General features: G+C 48.0%; 1 protein-coding gene across 2 annotated transcripts in view; it reads left to right on the top strand.

Moving 5' to 3' along the window:
- WDFY4 (WDFY family member 4) overlaps positions 1-22,619 on the top strand; it is a 277,878-nt gene that overhangs the window by 27,830 nt on the left and 227,429 nt on the right. For both annotated transcript variants that reach the window (XM_060034652.1, XM_060034651.1), the window contains exons 4-13: positions 422-536; positions 1,312-1,424; positions 3,545-3,679; positions 5,290-5,479; positions 7,348-7,537; positions 8,474-8,631; positions 10,238-10,690; positions 11,595-11,699; positions 13,354-13,544; positions 20,220-20,800. In XM_060034652.1, coding sequence (XP_059890635.1) covers positions 422-536; positions 1,312-1,424; positions 3,545-3,679; positions 5,290-5,479; positions 7,348-7,537; positions 8,474-8,631; positions 10,238-10,690; positions 11,595-11,699; positions 13,354-13,544; positions 20,220-20,800 — 2,231 coding nt within the window. The remainder of the gene's footprint in view (positions 1-421; positions 537-1,311; positions 1,425-3,544; positions 3,680-5,289; positions 5,480-7,347; positions 7,538-8,473; positions 8,632-10,237; positions 10,691-11,594; positions 11,700-13,353; positions 13,545-20,219; positions 20,801-22,619) is intronic.

Raw genomic sequence — 22,619 nt, 5'->3', positions numbered from 1 at the left:
CACAGCAATTGATGGTGAGGAAGGGGAGGGACGCGGGATGTAGAAAATCACTCCTGGAATTTCCCACTAGGGCAGGTGGGTGCCTGGTAGGGACATTCACTGAGGCAGGATGCAGCAGGTCTGGGGGGAAGGCAGTGGATTCAGTTATGTGTGTTTGATGTTTCAGGAGCACGAGTTCAGGGGAGACGTCCAGGGGCCAGTTGGAGGTGTTTGGAGCTCAGTAGGAAGTTGAAGAATTCATAGGCACTAGTGTAGGGAGACAGTGGAAGCTGGAGGGTAGGTGATTCAGTGGCCTTTGGATGCACCTGGCTCAAGCGAGTTGAGCCATTGGTTTGGGCTGGCAGGGAGGGAAGGAGGTGATTCTGATGCCTTGCTTTGTAGCTTTGACATCTCTGAGCGAATCCTGCATGTTGCACTTCAGGCCTGGGAACACTCCGTGGGGATCATCTGCTTTCCCAGTCTCCAAAGGCTGGCTGAAGATGTTTCCAACCAACTTGCCCAAGAAATACAGAAGGCACTGGTGGGAAAGCCTGCAGGTGAGAGAAGAGAGGTCCTGGAGAACTTCACAGTAAGCAAAACAGCTCTGTAGACCCCTCCCAGGCCTCCGGCTAAGCCCCTCTCTGCTTTCTAGAGGAGTTAGAGTAGTGACTTCGAAAGCACATGGAAGGCCAGGTTCTGCCACTGAATACCCTGGAGAACAAAGGAAAAGGCTAAAAGAGGGAAGAGAAGAGGGACTTGGGAAACTCTGCTGCTCCTGGGAGGGACACAAACACACACACATACATACACACACAGACACACAGAAACCAAAGGCAAGCATGTTTCCTGCTGCAGGTCTCCTGACTTGCATCCCTCCACTCAGGGAGCTGGACCCCAGAGGCTGGGCTATGAGACTGAGGGCAGGAGGGAATTCCAGGGGGAAGGAGTGGCTTGAGCATGGTGTAGATTACAGGAATCCCTGTGACAAAAGGGGCTGTGTGATACAGGAAGTGGGGAAAAGACACTGGATTGTGGCAAGTCCAATTGCCGAGGAGCTTGTTATTATTATTTAGCAATAGGGAGCCATTGATGGTTATTGAACAGGGAGGGTGGTATGATAAAGGCTATCCTCCAAGGAGATTCATGTGGCAGAGAGTGAAATGTTTGGTACAGATGCAGGTGTCATTGTTGGGAGGGCAAGAGGCAGAAGTTCCCTAGAGACGCTAAGGCACATCTCATGGAGAGAGGGGCCCACGTGGAGAGAAGCTGGGTGACCAGGCCACCACACTGCCCTGCTGGTGACCCTTTCTCCCCTCCCCCACACTCTTCCAGAGCAAGCACGGGTGGCAGCTGGGCAGTTGCTGTGGTGGAAGGGAGATGCGGATGCAGAGCAGGATGGCCACCTGCTCCTGAAGTCAGTGTACGTGCTCACAGGGACAGATTCGGTAAGTTCCAGGCCCCAGTGGCCCAGCCTGGGTGCTTCTCACCTGTGTACAGAGGGACGTCCCAGCTCAGGGCAGTGGCATGTCTCAAGGGTGTCTTTATTTTCATGAAACTGATTTATCATTTTTCCTTCCCTACTTCCCCTCGGATATAGAACGTGGGCTTCAGAGTCTGAAATTCATATTCACATCCTGCCTTTTCAGTTGACAAGCTGTGTGTAACCTTGAGCAAATAACTTGACCTCTTTGCATCTCTGTTGTGTTGTTAATTCTAAAATTGGGGATAAGAATGCCTCCATGCTAGGGTCAGTGTGAGGATCAAAAATGACTGTTGTGTATGGACTGTATTTCCTGTGTGTCAGGGTGAGGCTGGGCGCATCCCATGCATTGTACTAATTAATCCTCCCCAAACCCTACGAGGCAGATTACAGTAATGCTGCACTGGTGACAAGAAATCAGGTTCGCCCGTGATATGCAACTGTAGTCTGTCTGACTCTGTGCTCTGAGCCACTGCTCTTTACTACCTCCGGCTAAATTCAGACTAAAGGAGCAAGGCCTGTAGGCACCTGCCCCGTGTCTCCCCAGAGACGAAAGCGACCGCTCCTCCTTCCCTTCCCACCCAGGCCCCATCCTGGCTGCAGTCACGGCCTCCCACCATGAAGCAGGGACCTTGAGTGATTGGCCAATGACTGGTGTCCTCTCAGGCAGAAGCAGTCCCTGGGAGCTGTGGCCATCAGCAGCAGTGGCCGAGGCCCCGTGCAGGGCAGGCCCAGAGGCTCCTCCATCTGCGAGGCTGCCCACTGTGAGCCTCCTGGTGCCCAAACTAGGAACAGCAGGGAACCAGGCTGGGGTGGTGGCTGCCCTCTGTCTAATGGTGAACAGAGGCATCAGACAGGCATTTGGAGACAGTGCCAGGAGGTGAGAGAGGAGCACAGCGAACAGTTGTTCACTGGTGGGAGGACCATCTGACTTTTCTTCCATGTAAACTGCCTGGACCACCATCAGGGACAGTGGCCTGGAGCACAGGGTAGGGGCTTTTCAGCCCCTGGAGAAGGACTGTTTTCAGTCTGAAGAGTAAAAAGTAACGTAAAGCCTTGTTTTCTGCTGCGAGGAGTCTGCCCCCAAAGCAGTGAGAGAGTAAGCAGTTGGCTTTCTGGGGAGGCAGTGCAGTTTGGAGGACAGGGAGAGCCACCCTGAGTGCAGTCATGCAGGGCCACATGTCCAATATGGCGGCAGACACTACCTGCAGTGGAAGCTTTTAGGGACTAGTGGCCTGCATTACACTCCTGCTGCTGGTCCAGGCTGTACATTCTTCTTTTCTCTTTTCTAATTTACCCACCATGTCTGTGAGATTAGTCAGTCGGGTGGGAAAGTGCATGGACAATGTAATTTTTAATAACCGCGCATGCGCTGTCTCACGGTCACGTGTGTGTGCACACACGCATGTAGAGGCCACAGCCACAGTGATCCTGGTGCAGCTGCAGGCACAGCCCGTGAAGAGAGGCCCTGGGAAGCTTCACACTCAGGCTGGCCCCTCTCTGCCAGCTCCCTGTCTCCTCTCTGTCTGGCAGCCCTGGGGCTGTTTAGCTGTGGTGTGGCTCTCTGGATTATGGGTCCTCACCTATAGGGCTGTTTTGGTCATGATGAGGTCTTAGATCTGGACGAAGGGATGGACAGGGCCCTGAGCACGTCCTTAATTCAGTTGCGTGTACTTGTTCTCAACCACCTCTTCCCTACTGAGTTTCCAGTTCCCACATCAGGAGGAAACCTACCAAAATCAGAGGTATGATTGCCAGGAAAGCCCTGGATTTCTGCCCTGCACCAGTTCCACCCTCCTGCCCTCCCTCCTTTCCTTCCTTCCTATCATCTGTCTACTGTGTAAAAGATATAATGTTTATCGAGCACATAATACACACTTTATAGCAACTTAATCTTCACAGCCATCCCAGTGGGCCCTATGATTGCCTCCATTCTTAACTGAGAATGCGTCGCCCAGAGAGAGGAAGTGACTTACCCACGTTCGTGGCTAAAACAGCTTCACTGGCTGACCTCTCTGGTCTGGGTCTGGAGCCGTGCTCTGCCTGGCTCTGCGGCCCTGGGTCACGTCTGCTCTTCGCTTGCAGGAGACGCTGGGCAGAGTTGCCGAATCAGGGCTCCCAGCCCTGCTCCTCCAGTGCCTTTACCTCTTCTTTGTCTTTCCTCTGGGAAAGAAAGAGTTTTTTGAGAGTGATGTTCAAGTTCAGAGGATGTTTGTGCAGGTGAGTGGGAGGAGGGCTGGACTCCCCTGGGCCGAGACCGAGCTCTGCTTCTCCAACCTCCTTTCATCTCTCTCCCCCTAGTTCTGAAGCTCCTCTATTCTCCTGGAGGGTCCAGATCACCCCTTTCCCCCAGGCCCTGCAAATGCCGGGGAACCCCACGCATTTGGAAGATGGAGTTTCTCTCCATCTCGCTGTATCCTTGTATTGCCCTTGTTCTCTCCCAGGACGGTGTGCTCCTCCTCCCCCACTCGGCCACACCAGCTCCTTGTCCTCCAGTCTGTGTTCTAAGGTCCCGCCGACCCTCCCGGACATCTGGAACCTCCTGTCTCTGGCCCCTGCACCTCTGAGAACAAACATGCTAAGCCCCCTTGCAGAACTGTAGCCAACATTTTCTAAGTACTTGCTATGTACCCACCCTTATGCCATAACCTCACCTCTGTCACCTCCCCGAGCCCTCTCTTCCACCACAGGATGTGTGTGGTTTTGTGATCTAAGGCACGGTGAGTAAACATGAGTCCAGGGTCACAGAGGGGGTGGGTCGGGGCTGGGATTGGAACCCTGGGAACCTGGCTCCTGAGTCTGCTCACAGAAAGGCATTTAACCACTCTGTGCGGTCACCTCCGTCTCTCCTCTCAGAGGCCATCTCAGGCATCACATGCTATGTCCTCATGTCATTACCCATCTTTCCTATCCTCTCTGACCAGCAGCGACTTTTAACATAACTTCTCACCTCTCTCCCCTGCCCCCTTACTGACAAGTTCTGCTTTCTCAGCTTTTGGGATGCTGCATTCTCCAGAAAACTCCTCCTGCCTCTCTGGTGGGGGGACTGTGTATCTTACTCATCTTTGTGCCTTGGCCAGGGTCTCGCACAGAGCAGGTACTTCGGACCATTTGGGGATTGCCGATGCAGCTGTCCACTGAACATGCACGTCCACATCCCCATCCATTTTAGACCAATTCTCAGGCCAGAATCATCTTTACCAGAGGGTATCTCATAAGTTCTGGCAGGTTCCACTTATGGTGGGTTGTCCATAAGCTGCATCTGTTAGAAATTTAGGTGTCCTTTGCCCACACATAAATCATATTTTAAGTGGTGACCAGGACACAGTACTGGGTACTTAAGTCTTTACTGTGTGGCTTCTATGTGCTCTGCAGGGAATTAGTACAGCCCTGTCTTCCTGGTCCTCTCCATGTATGGACAGAATGTGAGCCACAGTGATACCACATCAGAGTTCCTCAGGGTTTCCTTATTTCATTCCACAAAATATAGAGAACTCCTCTTGGGCTCGTCACTATGCTGGACCCACAGTCTCTCACAGAGATGACAGAGAGACAGAGAAGTTAAACGGGGAGATCAGTCGCGCGAATAAATGATCAGCGTCCAATTTTTTAAGTGCTCTGATGGAAAAGTGAGAGATGTGCTGGGAAATGAGGACAAGAGTATAAATGGAGGCCCTTCTGAGGAAATGGCATTGAATCTCCCTGGTTTGGGGCAGAGGGTGACCACATATGACCCCATCCTTCCCGCTGAGACATGGAAAATTAGGGAACAAATTCATCACAGGAAGGAGGCTTCCTAACCAGAGTCTCTTTGGCTTTTTTTTTTCCAGATGTTGCTCAACATTTGCGGTGAGGCTCAGGGTCTGGAGGGACTTCTCTCTGGAAACGAGCTCCAGTCTCTTGTGATTGCCACGACGTGTCTTCGGGAGCACAGCTGCTCCTTTTGGAAGGAGCCCACCTTCTGTGTGCTGAAGGCAATCTCCAAGGCCCAAAACCTAAGCATCATCCAATACCTGCAGGGTATGACCCTGGGAGACCAGGGCTGGGCTGTGGGCACACTTTCTAGAATAAGACCTTGGGATGCCCTTGCAGCATCAGTATAGATTCCAGGGACCAAAATAGTGATGAACAAACAGGATTTTCACCGATGCCCAACTATGCCTAGTAGGTGACCCTACATTGCTTGGGTCCATTCATGAAAGCGTCTTTATTGTTCATTTTGATGCTCTACTGGAGGAGAGAGGGAAAGGGGAACTCATTTACTACACACATGCTGTTGAACAGACACTGTGCTGGGCTCATTTGTATGTTACCTCATTTGCTTCTTTGAGATACATATTGATAATTAATGCCATTTTCCAGCAGAGGAAACAGATTGAGTGATAGAAGAATTTGCCAAGGCTCCCCAGCTAGTGAAGAAGAGAATCAAATATTAACCCTGGAGATGCCTGATTCCAGTGCCTTAGGTTCTGCTCTGGGCAGCATGTGTAAGGGTTAAGGACTTAGTTCTGGAACCAGATGGCCTGGGGTGTGGGCTCCAGCTCTGTCCTCCTAGCTGAGTGACCTTGGGCACTTAACTGCTTGGGTGCTTCAGTTTTTTCATCTGTAAAATGGAGATAATAATCCCGTTGATCTCAGTGGATTGTTGTGACACTTCGATGAGTTGGCATATTTGAAGTGCTTAGACCTGCTTGTCCACAAACACTTGCCCTGTGACCTGTCTTCTTTCTGGGGCCTCCTATAATAGCCGGTGTCAGCTGATGAGAGCTGGGAAAGTACAAGCCCACCCTCTTACTGTAATTGAGCCCTGGGACGAAACTTCATCCCCAGTTTCAAGATTGAAATTTCCCAGTGAAGCCAGGGCCCAGTGGTAATGGTGCAGGGCTGAGCTGGGCCTGAGGTGCTCAGCATCCCCTGAGAAAAGGCTGCCTGCCTTGGTGGCGGGGTTCTCTCGCTGCGGTCAATATTCTCAGCTGGAAAAGAAAAATGCCACCGCAGAGGAGCTGGCCACAAAAGCACTGTGCCATAGGGGAATGAGTAGTTTCCATGGGCGTACAGGCTGAGGAGAAGGTCAGGAAGTAAGGACTAGCCTGGTGTCCACAACTCTCAGTGCTGCCCTGTCTGGCATGCAGAGTTTGGAACTTGTCCTTGGCCTCGCAGGTGAGGGACTGAGAATGCCTTATCTCAAATTCTGGTAGACACTTTTCCTGATCCACTGGTGTGACTTTCTTGGCACTCAGAAGAGGCTTCCCCCAATGAAAGAGCCCTAAAAACAGTGATCCACCCAAAGGCAAACCCAGTGACATCTCTCCGCTGACTCCATTCTTGCCCTGGCTTCTCACAGCTCTGGGGTAACCAGTGTGTTCCACAGCAGGCCACATACCAGTGGGGCCTGTCTTCCTCGCCCTCCCTTGTGGACCACACCTCCCGGCTCCAACCCCCTGGATTCTTTAGTAGCTGATACACACCATCTTTTTGCCCTTCATCTTCCCACGTGTTCATACATCCTTCCCTACACTTTTCATCAAGCTCATTTCTGCTCAGCATTGCTTCCTTAAGGTCTTCTGTGACACTCAGGTCTGGTGTCTTGCATCTTGTTATTAATGGGCCTGGACTGTCCTGTGTGCTGGGAATGAAGAGCAGAGGGCTTAGGGGCTCCCTTCCACTTCCTGTTTCACCTGCTCTCCATCTGGGCCCTCGAGTGTGGCTCTCAGGATGACACTTCTCATGGAGGAGGCTTCTTCTTGATCCAAGAGCCAGCAGAAAAGTGTTTTGAGTGAATTCTCATTCACATCTTGATATACAGTGTAAAGGCAGGTGGGGAGGGAATGACCACTGAAGAAAAGCTATTGCCTTTGAATTAGCAGGGGTGTGTTTCCTTCCTGCAGCCATGGATTGCATCAAGATCTCCCTCCAGAACCTCTCCAGGCTTGCAGACACTCTCCCTGCTCCCGAGGTGAGCGAGGCACTGAGCCTCGTCTTGGGCTTTGTGAAGGACTCCTACCCTGTCTCCTCTGCTCTGTTCCTGGAGTTTGAGAATGGGGAGGGCTACCCTCTGCTACTCAAAGTGTTACTTCGGTAAGTGGCTGTGCTTGGTGGGGAAGAAACGGTGGAAGCCAAGGTCCTCACAATCATTTGCAGTGCTTTGGAGAAAGACAGATATTGGGGCTTCTCAGAATGTCTTCTGAAATGCAAATCTCCAGAGAGCATGGCCAGAGCGACTTTTATTGCAAAAGTAAATCAACGTGCAGCCGGGTTCGCAGCTACTTCTTTAGGAAACCAATGGGTGATCGCAAGAATAGTTTTACCAAGTCCATTTGGTGGCAGGTACCACCTGCATGCCTGCTGGCCTAACAGCCGCCTGTCAGAATCCACATCCTGTGTTGGAGGGCTTTCTGGGATGGCTGTGACCAGCTCTGCCTATATGCTTGGGGGTTGGAAGTGCCCATAGATCAACAACTCCAGGACCAGCCCTCTACCAATGACTGGTAGAAGCTGATGGATCCGTACCCAGGAAATTTGCCCCTTGGGTGGGATAGCTCTACCCTGCCTTCCAGAGTCCCTGGGAGGATTAGAAACAAAAACAATACTCACTCTTGAAATAAGCATGAGGAAGTCTAATAAAGTCCAATTATTTCCCATGATGTCTGTATTGTTGCCATTCTGAAATATCAAATCTCTCATTTTGGGGGTGCTTCTGCCCTGCTGGTGCCCTAAGCTCATGACTTCTGGGGGTCTGGCCACGGAAAGCAGCCTTCCGGTGAGCAGATGCTGTGGCTCTTCACAGCTTTCTCTTTATTCTAATTGCACGTCCTCAGATCAAGGGCTGAGGCTTGCATACAGAGTGACTTCTATCCCTCCCTGCGTCTTTTGGTGCCGAACTGGTGGAGACCTTTTGGGTCTTGCCCAGCACTGCGATTTCCATTGCCTCTGTATCCCTGCAAGGAGCACCATGAGCAAACCTGGCTGCTCCGTCCAAGACGTCCAGGGAGCTGGCCTCGTCTGTCCCCACAGGTATGACGGGCTGACCCAGAGTGAAGTGGACCCCCACCTAGAGGAGCTCCTTGGGCTGGTGGTGTGGCTGACAACCTGTGGGAGGTCAGAGCTGAAGGTGTTCGACAGCATCACTTACCCGCAGCTGGAAGGCTTCAAGTTCCATCGCGAGGCTTCTGGTGGGTCATTGGGTGTCTCTGGGTGCCTGACAGCACTTGGCACTGTGCCCTGACAAGGCAATGCAGGTCATTCCCTGATTCCCTGTGCAGAAACAAACATGTGGCACCCGTCAGTGATACAGTAGGGGCTGATTCCGTCATGCCTTTGCGGAGATTTAAAATCTCTCCTTTATAGATTTTTCCAGATGACCTGGGTGGGACGGAGATGAAATGTTTGCTTTAAAAAGGCAAAGACTCTCAGATAATGGAGGGAGCCTGTGATCTCCATCACAGGTGTGACTTACTTGGTAACATCTGCTTATCTAACAGGGACTGATGGCCCTGAAACAGCCATCCAGGCTCAGAGTCAGTGCCTCCTTAGCTCTACAAGATACTGACTGACTGATTGATGAACTCAATCAACATGTACTGATAATTTCTGTCCAGCAGCCACTCCACCCCATGCTGAGTACCACCGTGAAGAGGCCAGGTGTCTGCTCCTTAAAACTTCTCTATAGAGACCATCACACAAACCTTGGGCCATAATCTACTCAGTAACGGGCTGATAAACAGGCACAGTGGTGACACCAGTGCAGAGAATTAGCTCTGCCTGGGTCAGTCAGGAAACCCTGCACAGAGGGTCCCATTCAAGACAAGTTTCAAGGCAAAGGATGGGTCATCCAGGTAGAAAAGAGGGGGAAGAAATATAAAGACAGAAGGTACAGCCTGGGGAGAGAAATGGTGACCAGAAACATCTGGGTGAGTCTGGGGAGATGGGCAGAGAGACCTGCGCAGACCAGAGGTGGAGGCTGCAAAGCTGTGAGACCAGTTTAGGAAAAGCCACTGGATGTGACTCCAGCAGACGCATAGGGGAGTGGCTGGATTAGAGAGGAGTTTCAGACACATCTCCAGTGTCTGAAGCACAGAGGGCTGGAGGCAGGGAGTTCTCTGTGGAAGTATCTCCTGGGTAAGAGAGAATGAGACTTAACCTTCTAGCTGGAGAGAAAGGAGGGAGTGGGTTTGGAAGGTGTCTTTATTTAACAGCTTGCACATTCCCAGTGCAAGAAATGAAACTGACTTTGCTTAGTAATCTTTAACATCATTTGATTTTAATTAATTGAAACCAATCCTCCAGTCCTGTGCTGCCCGATGGAAATATAATGCGAGCCACATTACGTAATTTTAGATGTTCTAGCAGCAAAATTTTAAAAATTAAGAAGAAACAGGTTAAATTATTTTTAATAATATATTTTATTTAACCCAATATATCCAAAATATTACATCAAAAAATGTGATCGTACAAATAATTGTTAATGACTTTTTTTTGCCTTCTTTTCTTAGTGCTCCGTCTTGAAAATCTGATGAGTATTTTTACACTCAGGGCACGCCTCAGTTCACAGTGGCCACATTTCAAATGCTTAATTATCCAGCATGTCTTGGACAATGCAACTCCAGCCTTATTCACATTCTGGGCATATGGCTTTTCTGGACTTCTGATAGACATTTACCCACAGGAGCTAGAAAATAGAAACTTTAAATGGTATTTCCTCGTGATAATGCAAGCATGTATTTCTAGGCATAGGCAGGAGAAATGATTTGCAGGATTATTTCTTTTTTGCATCTTCAGGGGTGACCGTGAAGAATCTTCAGGCCTTCCAAGTCCTGCAGAATGTTTTCCACAAAGCCAGTGACCCTGTCCTCTGCACCAAAGTCCTGTCATCCATCAGGACCATGTGGGCCTGGAATGCCCGCAACTTCTTCCTGCTGGAGTGGACCCTGCAGCCCATCTCGCAGTTCGTGGAGATCGTGCCCCTGAAGCCGACCCTGGTGCAGATGCACTTCTTCCAGCTGCTGGAGGTCCTGGTGTTTGAGCTGCATTACGTGCCCCATGAGATCCTGCGGAAGGTGCAGCGCCTGATCCAGGAGAGCCCAGAGCCGCTTGTCACCCTCGTGGCCTTGAAAACTGTCCTCAGGATCGCCGGCAGGGACCCGCTCTTCACTGACATCTTCCGGGACTCGGGGCTCCTGGGCCTGCTGCTAGCCCAGCTACGGAAGCAGGCTAAGATCCTGAGGAAGTCAGGTGCCTTCCAGGAGCTTTAGGAGGGGAAGTGGGGAATGGGTGGGGGCCAGTGTTAGCTGGGCCTGGTCTGTGTACCAGCCCCACCACCCATTAACATAACAGAGAAAGTGAGTGTGCCCATGTCACCTGGTGCCCTGAGAGTCAGAGAGGGTACCCCTGGGCTACATGGCTTCACAGCACAGGCAGCCTCCCTATTTTCTATAACTTGCCTGATCTTCCCCATGAAGAGGTGGGAAGGATGGGTGTAACTAGAAGCCGACTCATGGGACTAACTCAGGCCTGATGAGTTCTTAGTTTTCAGACACCTCCTGCAGTAGATATTGTCTGAGTGTGTAGGTAGGGAAACAGCAGAAGGACAGGTCCTCAGCAATGCAAAGGGGAAAGGAGGCTCAGAGAGGCTTGAAAGTCCAGGATGGAAGGGTGTGTGGGACATGTCCAGGGTCAGCTGGGATACGGCCACCTTGCTCACATGGTGCTGTCAGACCCAATGGCCTCCCACCTGGAGCAGAGGTCAGTCACCAGGGCCTTGCTGGCCAGCTTGCCCCTCTAAACCTTGGCCACACTTTTGCATGCCCTGCTGGGCTGTACACCCGTGGCTCCTTGGCAGCACTCCCTCACCCTGCCTCAGGAGCGCGGGCCTGGGATTTCCCTGCCTAACCATGCCCCATGTACATACCCTGGATTTTACAACAAGTCTTCCAGGGGATTTTGATGCACTCAAGTTGGAGAACCTCTGATGTAAGGGTTGTAGGGTCACATCTTACAAATTGGGATGCACCCTCCTTTATAAGGGAAGCATGATACTCATCTTTTTTAAGAGGATAGGAAACTAATGGAATTGGAGATTTGGGGCCATAGCACATGTACTTAAAAATGTTTCTTCATTGCTTCTTAAATATGGCAGGAAACAAAGAGTCCAATCCTGGAGTTCAGGATACAGAAAGAGAACTGACTTGTGTGATGCTGAGAACTGTGGTCACGCTTCTGAAAGGATCAGTTCGGAATGCAGGTAAGGGTGGTATCAAATTCACCTCGTCACTGGTTGGGAAAACATTAACTATTTCCTGGTGATTTATGTCATTGTTCAAAGGCTATATCCAAGGAATAACCAACACTATCGCTGTGGCTCATGTCCATTCACTGGTTGATGTTCAGGGATCAACAGTAGATTGGTAGACACATCAGTTGACACTTTTTACTGTTTAGGTTGCTAAATAAGGCTGGGAATCAAAGAGTTATCTTAAATTTATGAGACCACAGAAACCCCATCTCTCTCAAGTAAAATCTTTTAATATACTGCTGCACTGACTATAGATACTTTTTAAAAAATATTCAAATTGTAAAATACAGGCAAAGAAAACTCATCATTTTTTTTTTTTTCGGTGTGCCGGCCTCTCACTGTTGTGGCCTCTCCCGTTGTGGAGCACAGGCTCCGGACGCGCAGGCTCAGCGGCCATGGCTCACGGGCCCAGCCGCTCCGCGACATGTGGGATCTTCCCGGACGGGGGCACGAACCCGTGTCTCCTGCATCGGCAGGCGGACTCTCAACCACTGCGCCACCAGGGAAGCCCGAAAGCTCATCATTTTTAAGAGACATAATTTGATGTGCTTTCAGCCCATGATGGATTTAGTACCTTCATCCATTCAAAAAAAGTTTAGCTTCCTAAGATCGTGTGGCTCTCATGCTTAAAAAATACGTGCCTAAAATATAAATGCATGTATATTATACTATGAAGCAGATGCATCAGCAAAGTGACATCGGTGGGTTTGGTGATTTGGTGCATCTTTATCTGAGGCCCTCACAGGTCAGCTATACCGAATGTGAATGATTATTTCACTATGGTAGAGCGTCTCTAATGTTAGACTATAAGAGATTCCCTGGAGGTTCTGGTTAATACGGAGGTGCATATTCCTAAGCTCCCTCCCAGAGATCTAATTATCAGGTCAAGGTAGAGCCTAGTAATCTACTTGTAAACAGGCTTCCAAGGTGATTTCCATGTAAGGGGTACCTGGCCCATAATTGGGGAAATCCTGCCTTACGGAGTTGACCAGCTCAAATCCATGTCATACCATTTGAACGATCCAGTTACTTCCTAGTTCTTATTCTACATGTGATTACTTCAAAGATCAATCCTGGGGAAGAAATTCTTAGGATTACTTTTAAACAAAAACACACCATTAGCCAAATTTCTTAAATCCTGCCTGCCGCCCACCTTGCCACAAGAAACTACCTATGAGTTAAACATACTCTTAAATTCTGGTTTGCTTTCAATAAGAATTTGGGCAAAGACAAGAGAGAATTGCCATTGGCCCTGGATTAGGGGATTACGTGGAAATAAATACCAGAGGTATATCCAATTAAAGTTTGTATTACTTACGTCTCTAAAAACAGAAAAGGGGGAAACTTTTTTTCAAAAACAGAATTCTCACTGGAGAAGAAAGCGGTTTTTCTTTTTAATTCTCAGCTCCATAGTTTCTCTCTTCCTCTTCTTATTTTAACAGTAGGTATGGATTTTGAAAAAAAATTTCTAATGCGTGGAAAACACACATACACATGTAGTCAAACAAACTTGGAAATTGTGAGGAAAAGCTTTCCTTGTAATTGAAGCTAAGGTGCCAAGGCCCCCGTCGCTCTAGCCCCGTACTCTCTGTCTGGTCCCCAGTTGTCCTGAAAGACCACGGCATGGTGCCCTTCATCAAGATCTTCCTGGACGATGAGTGCTACCGGGGAGCCTCGCTCAGCATCTTGGAGCAGCTCTCAGTCATCAACGCCGAGGAGTACATGAGCATCATTGTGGGCGCTTTGTGCTCGTCCACTCAAGGGGAACTGCAGCTGAAACTGGATCTCCTGAAGGTGATGTCAAGTCCTCCTTTGTGATGGGTTTCCCATGGACATGCAGCAGGTGATCGGCATTTGCCCACGCATTCATTCATTTAGTCGGTCACTGTATCATACAGGTAGAGTACTACTGGCTGCTGTGACAAATAAATCCCCCATCCTCAACAGCCTGGCACATTAGAGGTTTCTTTCTTACGTACCGTCCAATCAGTGATTGGGAGGAATGTCATTCAGGGACAGCAGTCACCTGGGCATCTAATCCAGCCATCAGACAAAGGAAGGGAGAGCAGAGAAAATGGCACACGTTCTTTTTCAGGCCTAAAACTGGTGCACGTTAACTTCTGTCCAAGTTTCTCTGGGCAGGACTCATCTGGATGCAAGACATGCCAGGAAATGTTGTCCCTGGTTGGGCAGCTACTTCCCAGCCACACTGTAAACTATGGAAGTGGAGCCCAAATTGGTGGTGGCCAAGCAGCAGCCTTGTTTACTTGCCCAGCATTTAGTGAGCATCTACCAGTTACCAGGTCTGATGCAGAGTGCTCGGGACACGCTGTTGTATGAGATTCAGCCCTTGCCAACTGGTAACTCGTAGACTAGGGCTAATATTAAGCAAGCAGTCATGGTGATGCAGCATGGTAATGCCCCAGAGGTTGAAGGCAGGCTGCCACGGGAACAGAGAAGTAGGAGAGACCAATGCTGCCTTACATGTTTGAGGAAGGCTCACAGAGGAGGGAACACCTCAACTGGGAAGAGGAAGCAAAAGGCAGTCAAAGGCACAGGAACAGTGGTTACAAAGGGAGAAGTAAAACTAGGCTGTCACCTTTGGACAACAAAGAGAAGCATATATTTTTGTTTTTGTAATATTGTTAATAATCATCAAGTTATCTTAAAACAGTTAAAGATGATAGTAAACATCATCAGCCTTACAGCTCTCACAATTTTGTTGCTGTTCCTGCTTTTCCATTTCTTTTGTCGTTGCGGGCTTATGCCTTAAAAGAAAAAAAAATCCCCTTTCTTTTGTTTATGCTGTTTAAGAGAAGAGCAGATGTAAATGCAAATATCTCCCAAGGAACTGACTTGGCGACCTGTCACGTCTATGTGCAGAAGAACCCCCTATGCAATACACACTCGTGTTGCATTATCATGCCACTCCGGATCACTGGTGAATTTTATACAACACGAAGTTGCTCTGACTTCCAAAATTAAACCCTCAACCTTATTTAGCTATGACTATCTCTGTACAAAACCATTTCACCAGTTAGAGAATGGCATTCAGTTTATTTTACCTACTTTATTTCTCAGCAGAGCCAATGTCAGGCACTGATGCAACTGTATTCATGTCTTCTCATGACCTAATCCTGTGGAGTTCAGCATGGCCAACGTGTCACGAGAATCCCATCCAGAAGTGGCATTATGACCATAGTTATCATGTATTTTGCAGATAACAAGAACCAAAACAGCGATTTAATCACAGGGTCAAAGAATCAGTGAAGGTGATGAAACAAAAAAGGAAAGTTAAAGGTCTGTTGAAAGACACTGGAGTCCCATGATTATGTGAAGTAACAGGATTGAGGGGAGCATGTAAACGGGAGAGTAAGGGAGAGAGATATCAAGAATTAATGACAGTTTACAGCTGGAGGGCTCCTTAGCTTCCTGTGGTCCTATCTTAATATTGGGCAGAGATAGGCCCCGAGAGATTCTAATACTGAATGAAGTTGAGTTTGGATCTAAGACTAGTGATTTAAAATCTGGTGATTTTTCCTCTTCATTTTGCTGTTTGTTGCATTTTTTCTCATATGTCTGTGTTCAGCTTAATTCACATGAGCCTTATTCCAATAAGGAACAGGGAAGGCAGAGAGCAAGGCAGTTAGGACTTTGGTTTTCTATTGGGTGAATAATTGGAAGCCCTATCTATTTCTGACATTTTCATATTGAAAGTCAAACAGATTCATGGAGAGAAAAGTTTTGGAGAGCACAAGTGTTTCTGTGTCCATTATAGAAAAGCTCTCTGCTTTGCTCCTGGAAAGTTCATCTTGCTTACTCTATAGCCCAGAAGCACCTTATTGGAGTGCCAGCCCTTGGGTAATAAGATTGAATTTCTAGAATTAGCAATGTAAAGCCATTATGGTGTTTTACAGATTCAATATCATTTCAGAATCACACTATCAACAGAGCACATCAGGGATGAACACTGTGTAAGCTTATTTAACAGAGCCATACCCCGCACTCAATGGGCTGTCTTCTCCCTGGGTACCAAGTCACTGCTGGGCAGTTGGGAGGGTGCCCAGAGCCGCCATTGTTCTTCCAGGACTAGGGTGATAACACGTTGTAGCTCCCGTGGGTGGCGGGGAAGGATTGGGCCCCAGAGCCTGTTCCAGCCTTGCCCACCACTGAGTCGTGTGAGCAATTAGCCAACGTTTGCTGGAATCTGATGTGGGATCTGCCCTTGTTCTGCATCACTTTGGGAACCCCTTGGGAAACAAAGATGTAAAATTAGTTCTTTCTGGCTAGATTTCCTTTTTTGGCAGTTGACAGTGGACTCTGCCCAAAGCACTGTGCCTGCAAAGTGGGTCAGATGTAGGATGAGGTGAAAGTGGTGGAGGGAGGGGATTTCAAAGGCACGACTCCCTGCCTCACCACCCAATAAAGGTTTGTCATCTCTGAAGTGTATTCACATCATGGTGCCACCCTCATTTCCCTTCCCTGAGAATCAGCCAGCTGCTCTGGAGGAGAAAATTCCTCCAGAAACATGTGACTTAAGGCAGTTGCTCCCAAAATCCAGTGGTGCTTCCATACCAATACAGAGGCACATGTGACTTCACCACCTAATTCTGGCAAATGATAACCGAGTTAAAGAATAATGTAAGCAAATGAATTTCCTCTCCATGGCCAGTGGGACTGTGATTGGGTTATGCACAAATTCAGATTGATTTGCTAATATACATTTAGCTGTTCAACTCTGAGCTTAATCGCGTTACCTCACCGGTCCTCCAGCATGACACGTGGAAAATTATGAGGAATAACAAATAATAGAATGTGAAATAAATCCTGTTAGTCCTAACGTAGTTAGCGCTTTGCAGCAGACATCCATTTTATAGATTCAAGCTTGAGGAATACTAACTCAGAGAGGATGACATGGTAACTGAGTTAAGGAGGAGAAAATGTGCTTAACGCTGACCTTTCTTGAAATGTGTCAACCCTAGCCTGATTACTTTGACTTCAGCTGATTAAATTTACTCCCTTCCGTAGACTCTCAAGCCTAGGTGATGCATTATCATGCAAAGTTGAATGACAGTAATGGAGACCCTCCTCCCAGGTCCCCAGTTCCTGACAAATCGTTTCCCGAAGTAGTGCAGTATTTATTTTCCTTTATGATAGAAATGTTTCTCTTTAGTTGCTATGAAATTAAGCCTTTGTAATTGGATTTGGGGCTCTTTACTTTATGACTCTGCAAATATGAAATTAACCCCATCCCAAGAAATAATAGAGCAGTCTAAGTTCTAATGAGATTACCCCCATTTTAGATAATGACTTTGAATTTAATAAATCAAACAAAGCAACAATTAAGGTCAGCCATTGCTTTTTTCTCCACCCCTCCCAACAGGAGGAGAAAAGAACCGTCTAGGAATTACAGAGGATAGACCCTCTGAGAGACACAGACACTATTACTGGTTTGCTTTCTTTTTAAAATATCTGCTCTCAACATTCCTTGAATGATGGAGACCTTCTGAGCAACGTCTGGTGTCAACTTGGACAACTGGAAGATGGTTTCTTAAGGAAAGAGGGGGGTTTTAGTGGTCATCCAGCACTTAGACAATTGCTCTAATCTGATTAGTTTTATTTTTTAATTACTCTCTCTTTTGGGTGTTTGTTTTGTCACACGTCATGTGATAAACAGAAGAGCTCCATTCATTCCATTTGCCTTGAACAACCTCATCGTAGTTTTAGGAGCCACCAAAAACACTCACATACATCTAGACAGTTTACAGTTTCACAGCTTAAGACTTCCTGATGTCTCGGTGATGTATTTATTTTCCACGGCACGAGTCACATTGAGACAGGTCGAGACACACAATGCAATGCACGCTGTACCACACGTTAATGCTCAGCCTTTTGTGTGGGTTATCAGTTGGCAGGAAGAAACTACCACCACCACATGCACTTCAAGGTTAGAGTTCATTTCCAACTTGACCAAAGAAACAATATTCTGTGCGGAGTGAGTTGCTCACACAAGGCAGGCACAGAGGACTGGCCCCAGTGTCCTGGGGTTGGGGGTGGGGTTTGAGGAAGGCAGCTGTGGTGATGCAGTCTATAAAGAGAAAGGCCGTGCCTGGTCTAGAAAGCTCTGTGTTGCTAAACCATAAGGTTTTACATTCACCAAATGTCACTATTCTGAAGAATCTGCTCTAACAGTCTATATACAATCTTCTCTTTAAGGACCTGTCTACAAATATCAAACTTTCCTGGGTTTTGAGCCAAATTCAGAAGTAGTTGGGTCATATCCTCACCCAGGAGGAGAAAGCAGTTGTCACTGCCTGGTCCTTAATGTTTCACTTTTGCTTCTAGCTTTCAGGCAGTCTGGAAAGCCCATTTCCCTGAAGTCTATCCCACCACTCTCATTTGATCCCCAGTTAGTGCACGGCCCTGATGCTGTTTCTTTTAAAGAACAAAATGACAATTCAATTTCACCACAGTCACTCCCTGAGCTGTGGTGAGTAGTCTTTGATCTAACCACCATAAGTCATGCATTGTTTTCTCCTATAACTGGGAAAAGATCAACTGACCCACACTGGTAGGGATGAATCTTTCTACATCACTCTATATGATAATTTGTCCATTTTGAACATAATCGTGGCCTTTGGCCTTTTACAGATTCTCCTAGTTTCTACAATCTTTGTTTTTAATTTCTTGAAATGTCATGGATGGGGCCGTGGGAGCATGTTAAGCAGCGCCTTGGTCGTCATTTCTCTCCATCTTTGAAAGAGTCCTTGCCTGTATGCATTTACTTAGTCCTGCCTCATTTTGTGCTTTCTTACCCCAAGCTTGGGTTGACTGCCTGCCAAGCAGCTCAGGCTTCGTGTAGCAGAATATAATATTAGATAACAGAATTTGGGTGTTAGGGGTACACATTATATTGTTTCAGATAAAACTCTAGTGTTAGGTTAGGGTTACCAGCATTTTAGAGATAGAGCTAGAAAATCACCTTTGCCCTGCAAAGTGCATGACTTCATATTTCATAGCTACCTGTAACTTTACTGAATTTCTATTTGACTTTCTCTATATGAGAATTTAAAAATCTAATCCCTTCCCTCCTTTTTTCTGACCCACCAGTTTTCTCTTTGTCAATGGACTTTCATGCATTATGCTATAGACTGTCACCCTAAACCATGCATTTAAGACACAGCATCACCCCCTCTCTCTCAAATCGGGAATTTCTTTTTATTTTTTCTCTTTGAAACTTGTTTCAAGCATCCTGAAATTGACTTTAAGTTGTGCCTGCCCGGACAATCCTCTTTCTTGTGTCACTGAACACTAAACACTTGAAAGGACAAAACAATTCAAATCTTCCTCCAGAGCAAAACTACAGGGACTGGCCATTCTCTGGGAAACATGCCTAAGAAGCCTGGGTCTTCGATGCAGTCCCATGCAATTTTCATGAATAGTAAATAACTAAATACCAAAAGTTAGAGGCTTGTGATATTTACCTGAGATCATCCATGCATTCTTCACTTTTAGGTGTGAAACTTTAGCACAGAATGAGAACTTCTTAAATGTAGTCCTTCTTTCCTTCTGAAACATTTATTGAATACCTAGTGTATATCGTGCACAGGGCTCAATGAATAGTATATTGGAAGTGCTTAGAAAATATTTGATTTTAGAAGGAATTAAAAGTTTGGCTGTCCAGTAGAAATCTCAGCAATCTGTAGAAGGTAGATTGCATATGTGTGTTGAAATAGCCTAAACTCCACACACGGTCTATATTATATGCTATATCTATATGTTTCCTTCCATTAGGATTTCTCTTCTCCACCTTAATTTCCTCATATTTTCACACCAGGTTTTAAGTAGATTTGTTTGACTATCTTTCATTTATTAGAAGTATCTGTGCTTGCACAGAGAGGGAGGTAAATAGTAATAAGTTGCTTTATATAGATTTCACTGAGTCTCCTTTTGCAATACAGGAAATGGTTCATTCCATAAGTTTAGCAAATATTTATTATGTAGGTGCTATGTTCCACAGCAGTGAGCAAGCCTGATTTCATGGGGCTTCAATGCAGGCGAAGGCTGAGACAATTTTCAAGTAGCTTCAATACAGTGTGGTGAGAGTTTTGATTGGGGATTTAGAGGTGTGAGCGCTCAGCCTGGGATGAGAACAAGCTAAGGGTCAGGGAAAGCTTTGTGGAGGGAGATGCATTTAAGTCAAGATACAGGACTGTAAGTCAACCCTATAAAGCAGCATAGCCTTTAAGAGCAGCCATTTGAATGAAGACACTGAGGCACAACCCAAAACTAAAAGTAAGAGGAATGGTACTGACCTCCCAGTGTTTCAGAGTCGCGCATCGGTAGCTCGCTGTTCCTACGGAGTGGAGCGCAGAAGAGCACCCGGAACGCTTTGGCAGGGATGGGTGGGAGCTCAGCGTTAAAGATCTGCCTCCTCCATCTCACTCACTTGTTTCTCATTGGTTTCAGTCTCTGCTCCGGATCCTGGAGACACCCAAAGGCCGTGCCGCTTTCAGAGTCTCCAGTGGGTTCAATGGGCTGCTGTCCCTGCTCTCTGACCTGGAGGGGTCTCTCCGGGAGCCCCCACTGCAGACCTGGGGGGCAGTGTCCCCCAGCCAGACCCTGGACCTGGTCCTGCACACCCTCTGTGCTGTGTCTGCAGCACTGTACCTGGACCCTGTCAACGGTGACTTCTTTAGGAGGACCGGGCTGTTTGAGAAGCTGGCAGAGGACCTCTGCTTGCTGGGCTGTTTCGGGGCCCTGCAGGAAGAGGGCGCTCCTCCGCACTCCCGGGAGGACACAAAGGCCAGGCCATTTGCCGATTTGATGAGTGCGGCTTTTTCCTCTGCCAGCCCACTCCCACCCAAGATACAGAGCTGCCTCCAGATCCTCAGCTTCCTGGACAGCATGGCCCGAGGCACCCTCCACCTGTGCAAGGACCTGAAGGACTCGCCGAGGGCGAGGCAGGAGGCGGTTGTGGACGCTCAGAAGGGAGAAGCCGGCAGTGACCCCCAGGGAAACTTCAAGCAGTGGCCAGACCTGGAGGACAGGTAGAGCTTTGCTGCCTGCTTCCCTAATCTGTAATCAGTGTATCTCTGTCTCCCGAGTCCTACGTAAGCACCCCGCACACGCGTAGTACAAACTGGCTGTGAGGAACCGTCACGTTGTTACTTATTCTTCAGAGTAGGTGTCCCCGGCCGGCGTTGTTCCAGCGAATAGAACGAGACGGAGTTGGATTCAGAAGCAAAGGAAAGCTTTCTTCTTTTATCAGAGAATGGAGAGGTGCCAACTCACTTGCTCTCCTGACAGGCCAGGGGTGGGGCTGCCGTTTAGGGATCTAGAGTGGGGTGGGGCGGGGGGCGGAGATCGCAGTGCCGGGTGCAGCGTCTCTGCACACAGCTCGCCGCCGCCATCTTGAATTGAGTGTCGTATGCAGCGCTTCTGCGCATGATCCACGGGCTGCAGTGTCCCGTGCAGCCGTTTCGCACTAGGAACTCCGGTCTGAGGTGCGTGGTGTGGGCCTCTGTGTGCAGTACCCTATGAGCAAGTGAAACTAGACTAAGCACAGGAGAGGAGGTGAGACCTTATTTTATCACCTAGATTCCATTTTGTTTTTCCTAGGGACCCCAGAGGGCTTTGCTGGTGAAAGCAGGACTGTCTTTTCTTTAAATCAAGTTAACTTTGTTTTCAAGGCCCTCTCCCCGTTCACCCACCCCCACCCTGAGAGCTGGCAGAAAACCAATCCAACTCAATACAGGGCTGGGGGATGCTGTCGGGTCGCAGGAGAACCAGGGAAGTTTACCCGATCTTAGAAACTGAGGGCAGAGCTCTGCTGCCCATAGGCTCACTTTCTTCTTTGGCATCTTTGCTGCTCCTGGGAGCTTTGATGCCTGGGCCCAGCCTCCCTGGTATGCCCGGCAGCCTTTGCTTCCTAGGTCTTAGCTTCCCCCCCCCCCCCCCACCTGCCAGGGCACTGCCAGGGTGTGGGTGTGGTCCTTGACTTGTAAGACACAAACAACAGCATCCTTCCCAATCATGGGACTCTTCCTGTTCTTCTTGCTGCTTCCATTTCCCCTAACAAGGACAATTTCTCTTACTTCTGCAGGCTCATCTCCTCAAGGACCTCATACTTCGATAACCTTTTGCTTTCATCCCTGTAACACAGAATTCCACTAAAGCAGGGGAGCGCAAAGAACCCCCCACCACCTTGGAGCGAGAGGGGAAAAACGAACAAGGCAACAAAATAGTTGGTGTCTTTTTTTCATTCCTCTGAAGCAGCAATGACAAAACACAAATATTTCAGTAAACTATGCTGCCTGCCACCTCTCCAGGTCATCTTGCCTTTAACACCACAGGACAGTCTTCTGAAAGACATTGCACGTGTTTCTCCAAAGAGAGCCCCCTTTGGCCAGACGTGTTGGGGGTTGGTGGTGAGGGGGATGGATGTCAATTCTCCAGCTACCATAATAATCATATGATTGTTGCTGTTACATTGGTTAATCTGGTAAATCGATTAGTTTTCTCACCTTGCATTCCTTCACAATTTGCTCATGATATAATTATTGCTAGATTTGATTTGCTAATTTTTGAAAAGAATTTTTGTTCTTGAGAAAGTTCAGCCTTTCACACTCCTTCTTGACTATTTTTACTATGAAATTTGTGTTACCCTCATAAATTGGGCAGTGTTCCCTCTTCTATTCTCTGGAAGAGTTTATGGAAAGATTACTATTTCTATTCCTTTCTTTTAAAAATTAATTAATTAGCTGCATTGGGTCTTCGTTGCTTTCTCTGGTTGTGGCGAGTGGGGCTACTCTTCATTGTGGTGCGCAGGCTTCTCATTGCAGTGGCTTCTCTTATTGCGGAGCACGG

Source organism: Delphinus delphis, chromosome 16 (assembly GCF_949987515.2).
Source record: "Delphinus delphis chromosome 16, mDelDel1.2, whole genome shotgun sequence".
NCBI classification, from domain to species: Eukaryota; Metazoa; Chordata; class Mammalia; order Artiodactyla; family Delphinidae; genus Delphinus; species Delphinus delphis.
The sequence above is the reverse complement of the archived record's forward strand: the minus strand, read 5'-3'. Positions and strand labels throughout refer to the sequence as shown.